The sequence below is a fragment of the Lepisma saccharinum genome, unplaced genomic scaffold (assembly GCF_977018435.1).
Source record: "Lepisma saccharinum unplaced genomic scaffold, izLepSacc3.1 HAP1_SCAFFOLD_411, whole genome shotgun sequence".
NCBI lineage: Eukaryota > Metazoa > Arthropoda > Insecta > Zygentoma > Lepismatidae > Lepisma > Lepisma saccharinum.
In genome coordinates, this window is record NW_028143113.1 from 56,674 (window position 1) to 72,496 (window position 15,823).

The window sequence follows — 15,823 nt, forward strand, 5'->3', positions numbered from 1 at the left end:
GCCCCCCCACTTTTCGCCACTTTTGCTCCCGCACTATGCTAAATCTTATCTACAAAGGGAAATATACGGTCTTTTCACCCCCCCCCCGTTTTGGCACCTTGCCCCCCCCCCCCCCCCCGGTTTTGGATCCCAATCGCCGCCCTCTAGGTCCGGACCGTATGTATCATTGTGATTGTCCCATCACTTATTTCATAGGTACATTTTCATTCTCATCGTTGCGATTATCCAAGAGGTAGAAAAGCGACACCAAAATATAAATATAGTTAATCTAATTAGTTCATCAACAGAATAACCAAAGACTACATAGGGCGGTAGATCGTACGTACAACTTCATGTTTCAATATTTTACTACTTAATCCAAAACCTAAACGGTTCCATGATTTTCCAAAATTTCCAAAGTTACTACATGTCATGGACGTCCGCAGGATTTTTTCCAGGGAGGGGCAAGGAAGGTATTTTTTTTCCAGGGGGGCAAACAAGTCACATTTTCCCCCAAAAGAGAGTAGTTCCCTAAAAAAACATTGCTTAAATTTGAATTTATGGTGTTAATGCAATAATTAACACATATTATTGTGGCTAAAATGAAATTATATGTGTGAAATACATAATTTTTGGTTGACTTTCACGCCCCCCTTCCCCCCCCCCTTCCGGACGCCCATGCTACATGTGTAATGTAAGCTTAATGACTAAATTTCACACTAACTTCAAGAGATTTTTCTGAACAGAGTTGTGTAAAATTTCATAACATACTGCATTATTCAGTTAGCTGTATGAAATGTGAAAGAAGTAAAAAAGTATAAAGAAAATAGTTGATCTGGCAGTCATCTGATGGATCAAAGAATTTGTGTACATATTTTAGTATAACCAACATTCAAACGAGGGAACATGTCGAAAAGATAGGTGTTGTGTTGACTTGTTGTTTTAAGTCCATTTTATGCACAGTAAGGCTAATTGGGACTAGACTTACAGTTTAAATTGGGATCCGAACCACTATGTGCCTCCACCAGGTATCGAACCCGGGACCCCTTGATTACAAGGAGACGACGCAACCGCTGCGCGATCGACGAGGCCATGTTGACTTGGAGTGTTGCGATTTATTACTTTTCTGTATGAGGAGCAAATAGGTTAGTAACGTCCCTCGTAAAAGCAACACAGACCCAGCGTATTGCTGTTCGGAGCGCTGCTCCTTGCTTGGTCCAAACCGAAACGCGAGCTGTTAGCATTGGCCTAGGTCAGGAACACAACTCCAGGCATTTAGCATTCGGAAGACGGAGAAAGAAACGCCCTTGACTCACTTGCAGCGACCATTAGTAAAGGATCCCGCTAATCAGGTTTAGTGGAGTACTAATCAGCAAAGCTGGGGAAAAGTAGTCTACTGCGACGGCTCTGTCCGTCTGCCCCAAGTTTCGTTATCTATGCCTTCGCAACACCTAACCTACTACCGTACTTCACTTGCCTGTCCTTCATCCACACAGAAACGAGCATTCGTACTAAGTTAATATGATTGTCAAATTACTGAAAGTTGATTCCCAGTAACTAAACAAATCTGCAACCACCAAGGGGACTGCTCGCCTAATCTTATCTTACAAATACCAACTTGAGTATTTCGATTGGTTGGTTCAAGAGGCCAACGCAGCCTCTTTCTACCCGCTTACAAAAGTGACAAGTGTTGACTGACAGCTTGGAACTCTCGTTATTTTATATAGGGAGATACACAGAGAAAACTTATTTATTTGAATTAACGAAACACGCTTGGTTAAGCTTCTAGCAACTAAGTATTATAAACAATAATATTAGTAGTATTTACTAACTTTGGTTGATTTGAGCATTCTTTGTTAACTTGCACGATTACTACAAGAATTTGATTCTGGTGGACAATTATTTGTATGCTGCATATTTAAAAAAATGTTTAGTTGCACAGAATCTAGTTTTTGGCTATTCCTAACAAACGTTTCTTCTCTGTGTAATATTGACAACATAATCCGTGATTCTTTGAACGTCAGTAACTTGCTTGTGTCAAATTATTTGAGGGAGATCCAAAGCCTGAGGATTCAAGCAGGCACATATCCAAGGGGGGCTTAGGGGGGGTCGAACCCCCCCGAAAGTTTTAGGTTTAAACTAGATAAAATGAGGTTTTTGGTTTCTTGTGGTGTGAAATAAAATAATGTAACGATAATTTAAGGAGAGAAATAATTATCGAGGCAAGACGGAGAATGTTCTGTAACCCTGTTATTGATAAAAGCACGTATCCAAGGTAGGGTACAGGGGGCTCGACCCCCCCCCCCCAAAAATCAGTCTACACTAGATATAATTAGATTTTTGGCTTCTTGAATAACGTGACAATAATTTAAGGAGAGAAATAATTATGGAGGCAAGACGGAGAATGTTTTACAACCTTGTTATTGTTAATAGCACTTATCCAAGGTGGGCCCCCAGGAAATTTTTCTGTTTACACTAGACTAGATACAATTAAATTTTTGGCTTCTTGAATAATGTGTGATAATGTGACGATAATTTAAGGAGAGAAATAACGAGGCAAGACAGAGAATGTTCTATAAGCCTTTTATTGTTAATAGCATGTATCCAAAATAGGGATCAGGAGGCTCAAGCTCCCTCCCCCACCAGGAAATTTTTCTGTTTACGCTAGATAAAATTAGGTTTATGGCTTCTTGAATAATGTGATGATATAATTTGAGAGAACTAATTATCGAGACAAAACTGAGACTGTTCTACAACCGTGTTATTGTTAATAGCACGTATCCAAGGTGGGGATCAGGGGGCTCGAGCCTCCCCCCACCAGGAAATTTTTCAGCATACACTACATAAAATTAGGTTTTTGTTTTCTTGAAAAATGTGACGATAATTTAAGGAGATAAATAATTATCAAGGCAAGACGGAGAATGTTATAACTAGATCTCGGATTTTAGGTGTTTAACCTATTTTTTCCTTTGTAGGTAAATAAGAAATAACAAGTAACATCAACGTTTCATTAAAAAATCCAAGAACTTATGAAGTTTTATAGTGCCTAAAATAACCTATTTTCCTTGTTAGAACCTATTTTAGGTTTATGCGCCTAAATAAAACTTTTTTTGGAGTTGTTATAGATTTTTTCAGGTTTTTCAGGATTTTTATATCACACAGAGGTATTTGCTCGGTTTGGTACGGAAACAATTCATTGACTAATGTGTTTGGAACACACTTTCAGTCGATGTCTCACCCTCCTAAATCGTTTTTTTCAAAGCTCTAAACAAAGCAAAATGTCTGGCGCCATTGTTACCTGCACAGTTCAAAGTACAAACTTGTGATCCATGTGATCTTACTCACTTTCGCGTCAGTTCGGTAATTTCTGGCATTGCGAGGTAACGTTTCAGCATTCAAATTTGTACCACTGACTGTGTTTATGTTGCAAGATCATTTTAAGGTGGATTTAAGGTGATCCACACGGACAAAAGGCAGAGTTTGGCTGTGGATAACATGAAAAAAGATTGTTATGAATTCAGGGTGGCCACTCTATATTCAACTATAATTCCCGGTTTTTCTAGGCGAACTTTCCAAAAATTCAAGAGTACAAACAGATGTTTTTCAACCTTACATATTACCGCCTCTCTCCAACCACACACATACAAACAAATATATTAACAATATCAAGGGTCTGTGCGATTCCTATGTATCCAAAAGTTCTAATTCAATCATACGGTATACATATTTAAAATATTTAATTTAAGTGGGGAGTTTACATTGGCCATTTCACATACTCAGACTAAAAATACATCTATAAACACGTCACATATGTGAAAAACTTGCCTCAGGGCATTAATAAATATGTATAAATTCAATGGATCTGGATTAATAAAAAGTGGGATTTTTCAAGTAATGGAGAAAAATTCACGCAGAATTCCCTGAATTCAAGGAATTTCCGGTGAGTTGCCACCCAGGTATTGTGCAACAAATTATGCGTGCCTAATTGATTCTTCATATCAACAAAGTAACTTTTGCTAACAACACAAGTATAGTATTACGATAATTTGTGGATTTTGAAAATGGTGTATGCAAATTTGATTAGAAAATTTATAATTGGTTGTTAATATATGAGTACCTATTAAGATTTCTCACGGTTCTAATAACGATTATGCGTAATCCGGTTTTATTTTTTTGGGGGGGCTACTTCAAGATTTTTCGAGCCTAATTTAAGATTTTTAGAACCTATTTTAGGATTTTTAGAACCTATTTTGGGATTTTTAGAACTTATTTTGGAATTTTTAGAACCTATTTTGGGATTTTTAGAACCTATTTTGGGATTTTTAGAACCTATTTTAGGATTTTTAGAACCTATTTTGGGATTTTTAGAACCTATTTTGGGATTTTTAGAACCTATTTTAGGATTTTTAGAACCTATTTTAGGATTTTAGAACCTATTTTGGGATTTTTAGAACCTATTTTAGGATTTTTAGAACCTATTTTGGCATTTTTAGAACCTATTTTAGGATTTTTAGAACCTATTTTGGCATTTTTAGAACCTATCTTAGGATTTTTAGAACCTATTTTGGGATTTTTAGAACCTATTTTAGGATTTTTGGAACCTATTTTGGGATTTTTAGAACCTATTTTAGGATTTTTAGAACCTATCTTAGGATTTTTAGAACCTATTTTGGGATTTTTAGAACCTATTTTAGGATTTTTAGAACCTATTTTGGGATTTTTAGAACCTATTTTAGGATTTTTAGAACCTATTTTGGCATTTTTAGAACCTATCTTAGGATTTTTAGAACCTATTTTGGGATTTTTAGAACCTATTTTAGGATTTTTAGAGAACCTATTTTAGGATTTTTAGAACCTATTTTAGGATTTTTAGAACCTATTTTGGGATTTTTAGAACCTATTTTAGGATTTTTGGAACCTATTTTAGGATTTTTAGAACCTATTTTAGGATTTTTAGAACCTATCTTAAGATTTTTGGAACCTATTTTGGGATTTTTAGAACCTATTTTAGGATTTTTGGAACCTATTTTGGGATTTTTAGAACCTATTTTAGGATTTTTAGAACCTATTTTGGGATTTTTAGAACCTATTTTAGGATTTTTAGAACCTATTTTAGTATTTTTAGAACCTATTTTAGGAACCTAAAAGCACACTTTTTAGAACCTAAGAATCCGATGTCTACTTATAACCCTGTTGTTGATAATATTGCACGTAAATGTTTCTTGCGCTTTCGGTGTTGTCGCAGCGAACTTGAGCACCACTATGTAAAGCAGGGTGCGAAATCCAGGGGGGGGACGGGGAATTCCCCCCACCCTTTTCCGGGGGGAAGAGTTTTTGTTCTAACAACAAACATAAACAATTAGTTTGGGAATCAAATACTTTGGGAGTCAAATATACTTTACTGGAATAATATCGAAAACATTCGCAAAGAACGGACAACAAAGAGCCTCATCTCTAAGGACACTGCACCAAGCAATCCCCAGAACACTGAAATTAGTCCAACTTGTTATTTCCTCTCGATTTCTCATCGTCTTTCTTCAGCTACCGCTAAGTATATAAATTTATTAAGAAAACACGCAATAGCATTTAGTTATTAATTTTGTATGGGAAACCATTATCTTCTTAATGTCACTCAATTTTCCCCCTCCTCCGTTAGTCACGCTTATCATTGTTGATGCTCATAGCATTGTTGGTGTATTAAAATCTATAATTTTCAATCGAATTTTAAATGAAGGATAGTCAAAATAATTTATTGTATATTTTATAATATAATTTGATTATTTAATAATTGACACATATTTAGGGTTTATATATATATATATATATATATATATATATATAAAGGTAAAGTTCTCCCCTGTGCATAGCACCACGCCATGAAGGCGTATATATATATATATATATATATATATATATATATATATATATATATATATATATATAATATTGTGTGGAGTGTGTCTGTCTGTCTGGTTCTTCCCCCCCCCACCAATTTGCAGTGATTTCGCACCCTGATGTAAAGACTTGTCAGCATTTGGAATCTGCACAACAAAGGTTGCGCCACACGTAGGGTGATTCCTTGTAATTTCTAATCTCTGGAAAGCGCGAGTGGAACGTTCTTGAATAAGAGAAGGAGTCGAACTACTGGCACGATATTAACGAATCGTTTTTATCTGCGGAACGTTCTAGAATATAATGAGGATATGAATACGCGGCTTCAATGTCCTGGTTTATCTGTACGACAGAATCGGTTAATGAGACTTCAGGGGTAAGTGTGACAGTTCATACAGTCGATTTGTGATCAGTCAGTGTTCATTGGCAATTTTATCAGATCTAGTGATTCTAAAATGAAAAGGACTAAATACCGTAAAGTAACGAAGTCTACTACTATTTCCAGTTCGGGTCCAAAGCTGAAGACATTGACGACAGCGGAACTTCCGGAGCCTCAGTGTAGTGCTAGTTCGGGTCGAAGGCCGAAGAGATCGAAGGTTTCTCTCTAAAGTGTATATTTCAGCAGTACCGGGTATTGGAGCGGTTTATTAAAACAGAAATAAGCTGCACAGATCAACTGGAAATCAAAGATTTGACTGATATTGTTGTGCCCGGACCAAATTTCGTGTATGCAGTCCGATAATTTTATGGCATAAAGAAATACTTTTGTTTAAGCCTACTGGGTTCGACACACACTCAAACACTTAACTACCATGGAGGGACAGCCGAAAATTTTTATGAATGTCGAGAAGAGAAAGCAAGAAGATGTTGCATATGTAGACATTTTAGCGGAAATTGCAGGCTCTAACAGGACCCGAATCAGGGCTCTGGCATACCGCACTATTGCTCTACCAACTGAGCCACCCTTGGCTTCGACTGATTTTTCACTAAAATGTCCACATAGTACATATCCTGTTTATGTCAAATCGTAAGATGTTGCCTGTATAACGAACAAGCACAGAAAATACAGGAGAATGAAGAAAACTGAGGGGCATTCTCACCGGTTGAGGAGACATTTTACTCTTGTGGTCAACACGAGCTGCCGCTTCGAGGTGACGATGACAGTGGCCTACTACGGGAGATTTCACACCGTGTCGCCTGAGTATTTCACAAGTCTAACGTAAGTTTGTGCGGCCTTTTGTGTCGCTATGGTGTGAAACGTTGCTGTTGATTGGCTCATTCCAAACGACATGTATCGCGTGTCCCTTCGATCTGAAATCTTCCTAAGTCTTAAAGATCAAAGTCACAAGGATGGAAAATTAGAGCTTTGTTAAGGTTAGGTGCGAAGACAGGCGACAGCACCCTAAAGGATAATATCCAAACCTGCAGGAAGAACGCATCTTACTTAAGTCTCCAATATGAAATGATAAAAAAATTCTGGTGAGTTGATTTTTAAAAATGTGTCCGAGATAAAGAGTGGCGTGCCCAGGATTTTCGGAAGGGAGGGGGGTTATGCATACTATTTTTGGTGGTCAGTCGTCATTTTGCCATCTTTTCCTGTCTTCGACGTTTTTTTTTTAAAGAATATTTGGTAAAATGGGATTATGACCCCACCAACCCTCCCTTGGGCATTTGATCATATTGGGAGACGAAATATTAGATGTGTTGGGAACGGAAGGGTTTTCAATGTGCATTAATTGTTTCGCGATCCAACAGTATTCGAGAAATTTTCCTTTGTCTCGTGCCGATTATATGACAAGACTACGGAAGCTGTGACAGGTAATTTTGAACACTTGTGAGTGTTTAGGCCTGAATATGAACAATTTGGTGGATTTTGGATTTTATAAGAACTGCAAACATGGGAGGACAAGACACATTAGTGGTGTTCAGGCTCGAATAAGAGATAAATATTCGAGAACTGTCTGCATCCAGTTCCCAGCCCACAGTTTGAATCTCGCGTTGTCGAGTGGATTGTCCATCCCGTCCATGTCTAACAGCTTCGTAAAACCACTCAGAGACACCATAAATGTTTTTATGCCTGATGAGAAGAAATGGACAAACACATATACTCAGATTGGTTCCGGCACGCAATGTTAATGCATTGCAACAGAGGAGTCGAGTGGAAAAAAGCGTTCCGATTTCACATTCTGATTAAAATGGCAGCCTTAAACAGTGGCGACGATTTAGGGGATAGTTGCTCCCCATTTTTTTGCCTCCACACTATGGCCTCTTAATGCTAAGCCTTGTCTATCAAGAAGAGAAAGTAAACTTTCCTTGCACCCCCCCCCCCCCCAGTTTTTGGAACCCAATCGCCACAATTGTGAGGTTCTGTCTATACCCTTAAAAGGATGGTGTTCAGCCCCCCTGAAAGGAATTCCTGGATACGTGCCTGAATTCAAGGGTGTAACGAACCTCCCTTCCAAAAATGTGGGGTATAATGTACCCCTGTACCCCCATTCCTGCGTCACTGGTGGAATTTTAAGCATAATTTTGTGACACCATGAATAACATCGAAATGCTTTGGCAGGTGGTACACTTTTCCTTTCTTCCCTGTGACCCTGTACAGTGTTGAGTACTGTATCGTTAACAAATTAAAACCGTGTATCTGACAACGTTAAAGGTGTTGAAGTAAGTGGAAAAACTTGTTTCCGTTAGTGAACACTGTGTAAAGGAAGTTATCGGCCCTTACCAAGTTGCACAAAGGAAATGCATTTGCTTGCCGTTGAATTTGACAGCTTTTCGCCATTAAGTGAACAGTATATTTGTGTCGTTTTGTGCTGCGAAGACCAGTGTCGGATTAACACTTAGCTTTACCACCCCTCCCCCGATGTGTGTTCTATTCTGAAAGAAATTAAAACTTCCCTGTTTACTGATGATGCAATTGTACCTCGACCAGACAAGTCTCTTCTCGGTCTCGTCGGCCCCGTGGCGGAGTGGTTAGCACAACGCGCCACGACGCAGGATCCCGAGTTTGAACAGGCCTTGTGTGGGGCTCTGGTCTTCTTTGTGAGTGTCCCATCACCAGTTTCCTTATCAATATCATCACTCATCCTGATCTTCGCGATTACTAAAAGTGGCAGAAAAGTCAAGTAAATTAACCAAAACAGTCAACGTTGCTATTACACTTATTTAGACATTCCAAGCGGATATCTACTTGTTTATTTGCAGATAATTTTGTTCACTGTGATTGCAATAAAATAATCATTATGGTCAATTGCGAACCGGTTGAGTGTGCTTTCATACGTTCAGCACAAACGTTTTTTCTAGAGTTCGTAGTGTTGAAACAAGGCGTTCAAAAGAAAAAACCTTATTATGAAAACTTTTTTCCCTTAATGTGCTGTGAATATTGTGCGGTGACATACTGTATAGTTTTTCTTGTATGTACGCATTGCTTGCATCGTAGAATTATTTTCCTGTAGTTTACGATTATTACAAGCATAAGAATACTGTTTTCTTATGCTTGTAATAACCGTAAACTACAGGAAAATAAGACGTACTATACGTATTACTTACACTCTCAACTGTAGTTCGGGACAAGGTTGAAACTTGCCCTTCGAAACCGAGACGAGGACGACACAGTTGCTTATAATACTAGACGAGAACGAGAAAGAGAGGGGCCTCCTCAGACAAGAGGATGATGAGAGATTGCCAAACCTGCCCCCTTCAAAAATTTAGGGGCGGTACGGTACAAAATGTACCCTCTGTTTCTACGCCACTGATTAAGCCATATAAATATATCCACGCCTTTCCTATGGCGGGTCACTTAAAAAAAAATGTGGGGACCAACGTCAACAATCAAATCGACTTCCTGCGGAAACATACCATATTATATGTAAACATATACAGTATCTAATAAATATTACATAATTTAGAATATTTATGATATTTATAAATATTATACGAGATATAAATGGTAAACTTACTTCTATACTTTATGTTGCCATGTTACAGCTATGTTTTGACTCCTACTAGTTACAGGATTTTTATTAGTTTTATTATCAACAACTTACTAATGGGTAGAAATGTCATGTATTAGGTCGCATTGTTAAGAATCAACACAATTTTAAAATGTAATAAATCGTTATTTTGAAGCATATTTTTATACTGAAATCTGTACTGTTGACTCTTAATTAAAAATTTTAAAAATTTAACCACAAAATAAGTAAGTTCATGATAGTATTGTAGTGACATATGAATAAAACGAGAGATTTTATGTTATAATAACTTAATCATAAGCACGGCACCCTATGTCTGTGTCACAGTGCATTAGAGTTGCAAAGGTACTGCAGAATTAACCATGTTGTTATTCAAAACGTCAACAAAATGAAGCATAAAGCTATTAAAATGCAGTTAATCGTGCTTTATTTGCGCATCATATGAAATATGGTTTTAACTTACATTTATTTATGAAGTGTTCCTAAATACTCCCATCACTCAATGAAATGTTTATGAGCAGATACATTGGGAAATGTTTCGAATTAATTATGAATTACTCTTCTTCCTCCTCCTGCACTACCCTTTTCCCTCTCTCGTTCTTGGAGAAGCTTCCTTTGTAGAAGAGAGAATTCTGGTAGCCGAGAACACGCGCTTCTCTTGCAGAGGCACGTCCATACTTGCTCGTGCCTCCACAGAACACAACGATGGCGTCCTTCTTTGGCTTTGGCGCCTTGTACTTCCTTCGAAACATATCCCCTGGGAGTATCAAGGCTTCTTTCACTTCATGGTGGGGTATGTGGATGGCCCCTGGATAAATACCTCCACTTTTGTTCACGTCGTTGACTGACCTTACGTCAATAAGCTGGATCGGCCCTTCAGATACCAACTCATTCAGTTCGTCAAACGAGATATGCTTGCGTGGAGGCTTTCTCCGGGTTGGTTTTCCTTCGTCTGTTGCCATCAACCTTGTCCATGGATCAAGCACAGTCTTCTGCATTTTTGCACAAGCTACGTAAGTTCTGCTTAGGTCAGGTGATTTAGGAATTACTAAATGCATCTTTCTTGAAAATCCTCCGACAACTACTGCTTTTAAATGAGGAAGCACATGGAATCTTGTAATTAAAGATCTAGCCATTATTTAAATCAAGGAAGTCACGGCCAAGAAATTTTCAAGTCGTTCACATTTTGCATACACTATTAAGCACTGATGATATATTTTTCAGACGCTCTTGATATGATAAATTTAGCATTATTGCTTTGTATATAGCTCGATTGCTGTCATGCAATTTTTAAACCTCTCGAAACAAATTACGAATACTTTCCTAAGGCTATGTGAATCCTTGTAACCTTATTGACATTGGACTTTCAACTATTCTTCAACTCAACAAAATTTTATTGGACTTACAGCTTTACATGTGGCTGTTTACGCCCAGCTCAACTATTCTTTCTTGTACCAATGTTCTAAGGTAGGTCAATAATAGGCTACTCGTTCAAACACTACTTATACTGTGAAACTTTCGGCTATATTTGCTTATGACTCAATTCCAAGAATTAAATTAGAAAGGTAGAGTAAAAAGGTAAAGATAAAGTATTCCCCTGTGCATAGCACCACGCCATGAAGGCGTATAGGGGGTGTGGGGGTAACGCCCCAAAGGTAGAGTGGGATGCATAAATCATAGCAGGCAAATTGCCCATCGTCATGATTATTCGCTTTGTTTGTTGGTATTAAGACTAAGAGCTTCAAGAATCAAAACGAAACGCCAACGAAGCAGTTGATATAAATGAAATATATGATATAAAATGAAAATGAATGGTAATAATGATGGACAATTTTCCTTTTAATACATATGCATCCCAATCTACAATGGTTGTGGATTATTTTTTAGTAATTTCAAGACTGTTACGGATCATTGAGCATAATTTAATACACGTGAGATTTTACTGACTTAAATTGTTTATAGCTTATTATGATTAATTTTTGTGCGTACTGATAAATAGCAGTAGGCAATCACACACAGTTGATCTTCACTGATGATCCATTTCATCACGATGAACTTTCTTCCAGCAAGATTTCTGAATAATGAAATATTTAATGGAAAAGAACCTCTACGTGCATGTAGACAACTGCAGTTATCTGATCGCTTACACACACATGTATACACACACACATATATATATATATATATATATATATATATATATATATATTTAAATATTACACATGTCACCATTTGTTACATATTGCAAGAACCAAACATAATATTTTCATAGTGTTGATATTTGTGGATTAGACTCACAATAACTAATGAGTGACAATGATTCGTGCTTGATAAACATTTTCGGAAGAACTAAATTTTTAAAAAATATCCACAATCCAGTTACGAAAATTTCTGGAAAAGCAAGAATGAGAAGTCAACGTTTGTTTGAAGTCCACTTTATGTACATACAGGTTAATCGGGTCTGAACTACTACATGCCTCCACCGAGGATTACAGGTCAACAGAGTTACTACTACGTCATCTGGGAGGCCATGAACTAATAATAATAACAATATACGTACAATGAAGATTATAATCTTCATCGATGTAGGCCTAGGCTGCTTCAGTGCATGAAGGCAATATTGCCCCATTGTCGCTTCCTTTTCGTCTCTAACATTCAAGGGTACTTTAGTATTATACGGACTACCTCATTCGTCTACGTTAAATTGCCTGCCCCCGTGGCGGAGTGGTTAGCACATCGCGCTACGACGCCAGGGGTCCCGGGTTCGAATCCCGGCCTGGGCTTGGATGTTTGTGAGTGCCCATTCATCATATCATCACTCATCCCCATCTTCGCAAATTAGCCAAAAGTGGCAATAAAGTAAAATAAAGCAAATCAATCAATCAAGTCTACGTTAAATTATATTCCCCTCGCAAACATGAGTCATTCGGTTAGGTTAGGTTCGATAAGTGGGAATCGTATTTGGCGGAATATGATTGATTGATTTGATGTTTTAAGTCCACTTTATGCACAGAAAGGCTAATCGGGACTGGACCTACAGTTTAGAGTGGAATCCGAACCACTATGTGCCTCTACCGGGTATCGAACCCGGGACCCCTTGTTTACAAGGCGATGACGCTACCACTACGCCATCGGGGAGGTACTTTGGCGGAATACGATTAGGAGTTAGTCCGTAACTAACTAACAAACTCTCTATCCTTCTTAAACCCGAAGGTTCATGGCTGCAGCAACACAGGCCTTCCATCTGTCCCTATCTTGAGCAAGATCTATATACTCTTTTCCATCCCTACCGATTTCCTTTAAATCCATCTCAACGTTGTCCCTCCATCTTCGTCTTGGCCTTCCTACTGGTCTCTTACCATCAGGTTTCCCAACAAGAATCCTGTGAACTCCTCTTTCCTCTCCCATTCGTGCCACATGGCCTGCCCACCTAAGTCTTCTTGATTTAATCATTCTAATAATATCTGGACATGAATACAAATTATGTAGTTCTAAATTATGTAACCTTCTCCACTCACCTGTCTCCTCATCCCTTTTAGGTCCAAATATTTTCCTAAGGATTTTATTTTCAAATAAATACGGTAAAGGTAAAGGTAAAGTGTTCCCCTGTGCATAGCACCACGCCATGAAGGCGTATAGGGGGTGTGGGGGTAACGCCACACACTTTCTTGATCAGGTCGTGAGTGGGGGTGATGTGATCAGCATCACGCCCCTGACCGCCTTTACCCCCCAGGGTTTCCCCCAGGTACCCATGTTATTCGACGCTGGGAAGTCCGTATAATACTAAAGTACCCATTCAAAAATTAGAGCTTTTAAGTGATTTGTAGAAAGTGTACTAACGTTTTGCGCTTTAAGCAGGTTGCGATTCAAATCAAATTTATACACCTGAACAAATCAATACAAATTTTAGGAAATATGAAAAAAGATGGACTGTGTAATACTCAACATATTGGTCTATGACAAGTCTTGCCACTACCAACATTAGAAATTTAACAACCTTTCGATATTTTTACGACACGAAAATATAGAAATATGCTTTCGACAAAAATATGAAATGATTGAACTTATTAACAGGAAATAAGACATTTTTGTTCTCCTGGCCGTTGAAATACGTTGAACGTTTCAATATTGCTTCAAATAGGAATGGCTTTCACGATAACGTAGTGGGAACTATGTCATCTTGTAATCAAGATGTATGGAGTTCGATACCCGGTAGAGGCACATTGGGTTCCGATCCCTCTTAAACTATATATCAATTTGTGCATAAAGTGGACAAAACTCAAATAGGCAAAAATCAGTGTGTTTGGACGAGTATAGCTAAGTGTCGATCGACTGGAAGTACTAGTACTACATCAGTATTTTTGTTTTAAAGCAGATAAGTGGTTACCAGGCAAGGCATCACTGAATGAAAATCAGTAGAGTGTGACAACTCAAGTAACGTAAAAATTTAAAATGCATTAATTCTAACAGTGACGCAAGATTGTTGCAACTTTTTTGTTTCACATCAAGTGCATTTAGATCTGGTGGAAATTATCGGTAAGCGGGGGAAGGGAAGATGCACTCACTTCTCAAACTATTAGTGAAGCATGTTACAATCTACAACATTTTTGCAGATAAAGAATTGTTGTGGGAGGGGCGGCATTTATACATTGGCCTAGGGGCGGCGACGTTTTAAATCCGTTTAAAGCGTGCTTGTGTTGGTGTTTATATTATGCGCAGTCAAGGATTATCAATTAATGTAATTGTAAAATTTAAAGTTTTGAATGTAAAATTTTCGCCTCTTTAATTTTGTTCTATAACTTTTACCTGTAAAATGCATCGTATCGATGTTATTCCCCAGTTGGAAAAAAAATCACGGGTTTAGAAAAAGATCCATTAATATTGTGATCTGTAGTTTCATAAAACGATAATGAAAAATATGATCATTAGGCTAGAGTAATTGTGGAAATGTTTTAGATTTCTAAAGATTTTCTCTAGGAAATTATTTTGTCCTAAGTTGGCAACGCTAATGTACCGCTCCTGGACAAAACCACAAACCAGTTGGTCGGTCAGCTGGTTGTAGAAGAGTTCGAACGAACAAGAAGAGACTTGCCGGCGTCTCCAGACTGTGGTAAGGTTTAAGGAAAGAAACGAGTGTTTGTTTATGCAGGAAGTGCTATAGTTAGTGAGTAATTATATTCCACTTATAATATATTGTACACCATATAGAATGCTTTAATTAAAACAGAAAGTTATGAAAACGACGTATGTTGTCAGTTTACGCAAGGGACCATGAGTTGATCTGTGTATAATACCTAACTGGTTGACGGTGTTCCTGATTACGAAAGTTCATTTTTCGTTAGGTCACTGACTGAGTCATCGTTACTCATTTTAAAAATGTAACCAGTTACAGTTACTGGTACTTGAAAGGAAATTGTGAGTTAGTTTTACATTTACTTTCTGCTGGAAATTTTCTTGCAACCAAATTACACAATGATCATTAAATGTAGTAAATAAATATATGAATGCTTACATGAGTTTTACTTATGTTTCTGGTACACAATATAAGTATTCATATTTTATATTATAAAAATATATAAAAGAAACATGGGACAAGGAGTCAGCTTTGCATCATTTATTTAATTTTACTCTCTCTCTCTCTCTGTAGAGGAAAATAGCCAAGGGCATGTAAAGAATGTTATTTCTGAAAATTCCTCCGTATTTGTGATGAGATACCTTTCCAACAGGTAAGCATTTCCAGAGTTCTGGTTTAACAATCGTTTAAAATTTTAATGTCTTCTGGGAATCTAGACAGAGAATACAGTGATAATCAAGGAGCTACAAGAACCACGACCATTCCCATTTCAGTCCCCCCTCCTAACCATGGAAGAATTAAATAATATATAAATGTATCAAAATATTGGTAAAAGTTCGGTATATCGGAGACACATTAAAATCGGATATTTTGTGTTTCGCATGGTTCGTACTTACCAATTGTG

General features: G+C 37.6%; 2 protein-coding genes across 5 annotated transcripts in view; one reads left to right on the top strand and one right to left on the bottom strand.

The window, feature by feature from the left end:
- LOC145982785 (ATP-binding cassette sub-family C member 5-like) overlaps positions 1–15,823 on the top strand; it is a 111,617-nt gene that overhangs the window by 14,773 nt on the left and 81,021 nt on the right. The window contains exon 1 of one of the 4 annotated variants that reach the window (XM_083116150.1): positions 14,891–14,955. The exons of 1 other annotated variant lie outside the window; for it this stretch is intronic. The gene's annotated coding sequence lies outside the window, so the exon portion shown is untranslated. Of the gene's footprint in view, positions 1–14,890; positions 15,010–15,133; positions 15,224–15,823 lie in introns of those variants that run through there. 2 more of the 4 variants (XM_083116149.1, XM_083116152.1) reach the window with 2 other exon arrangements.
- LOC145982782 (thiosulfate:glutathione sulfurtransferase-like) lies at positions 10,275–11,210 on the bottom strand. The gene has a single exon (XM_083116146.1). The coding sequence runs from the start codon at positions 10,979–10,981 to the stop codon at positions 10,400–10,402; it is 582 nt and encodes a 193-aa protein (XP_082972272.1). The 5' UTR covers positions 10,982–11,210; the 3' UTR covers positions 10,275–10,399.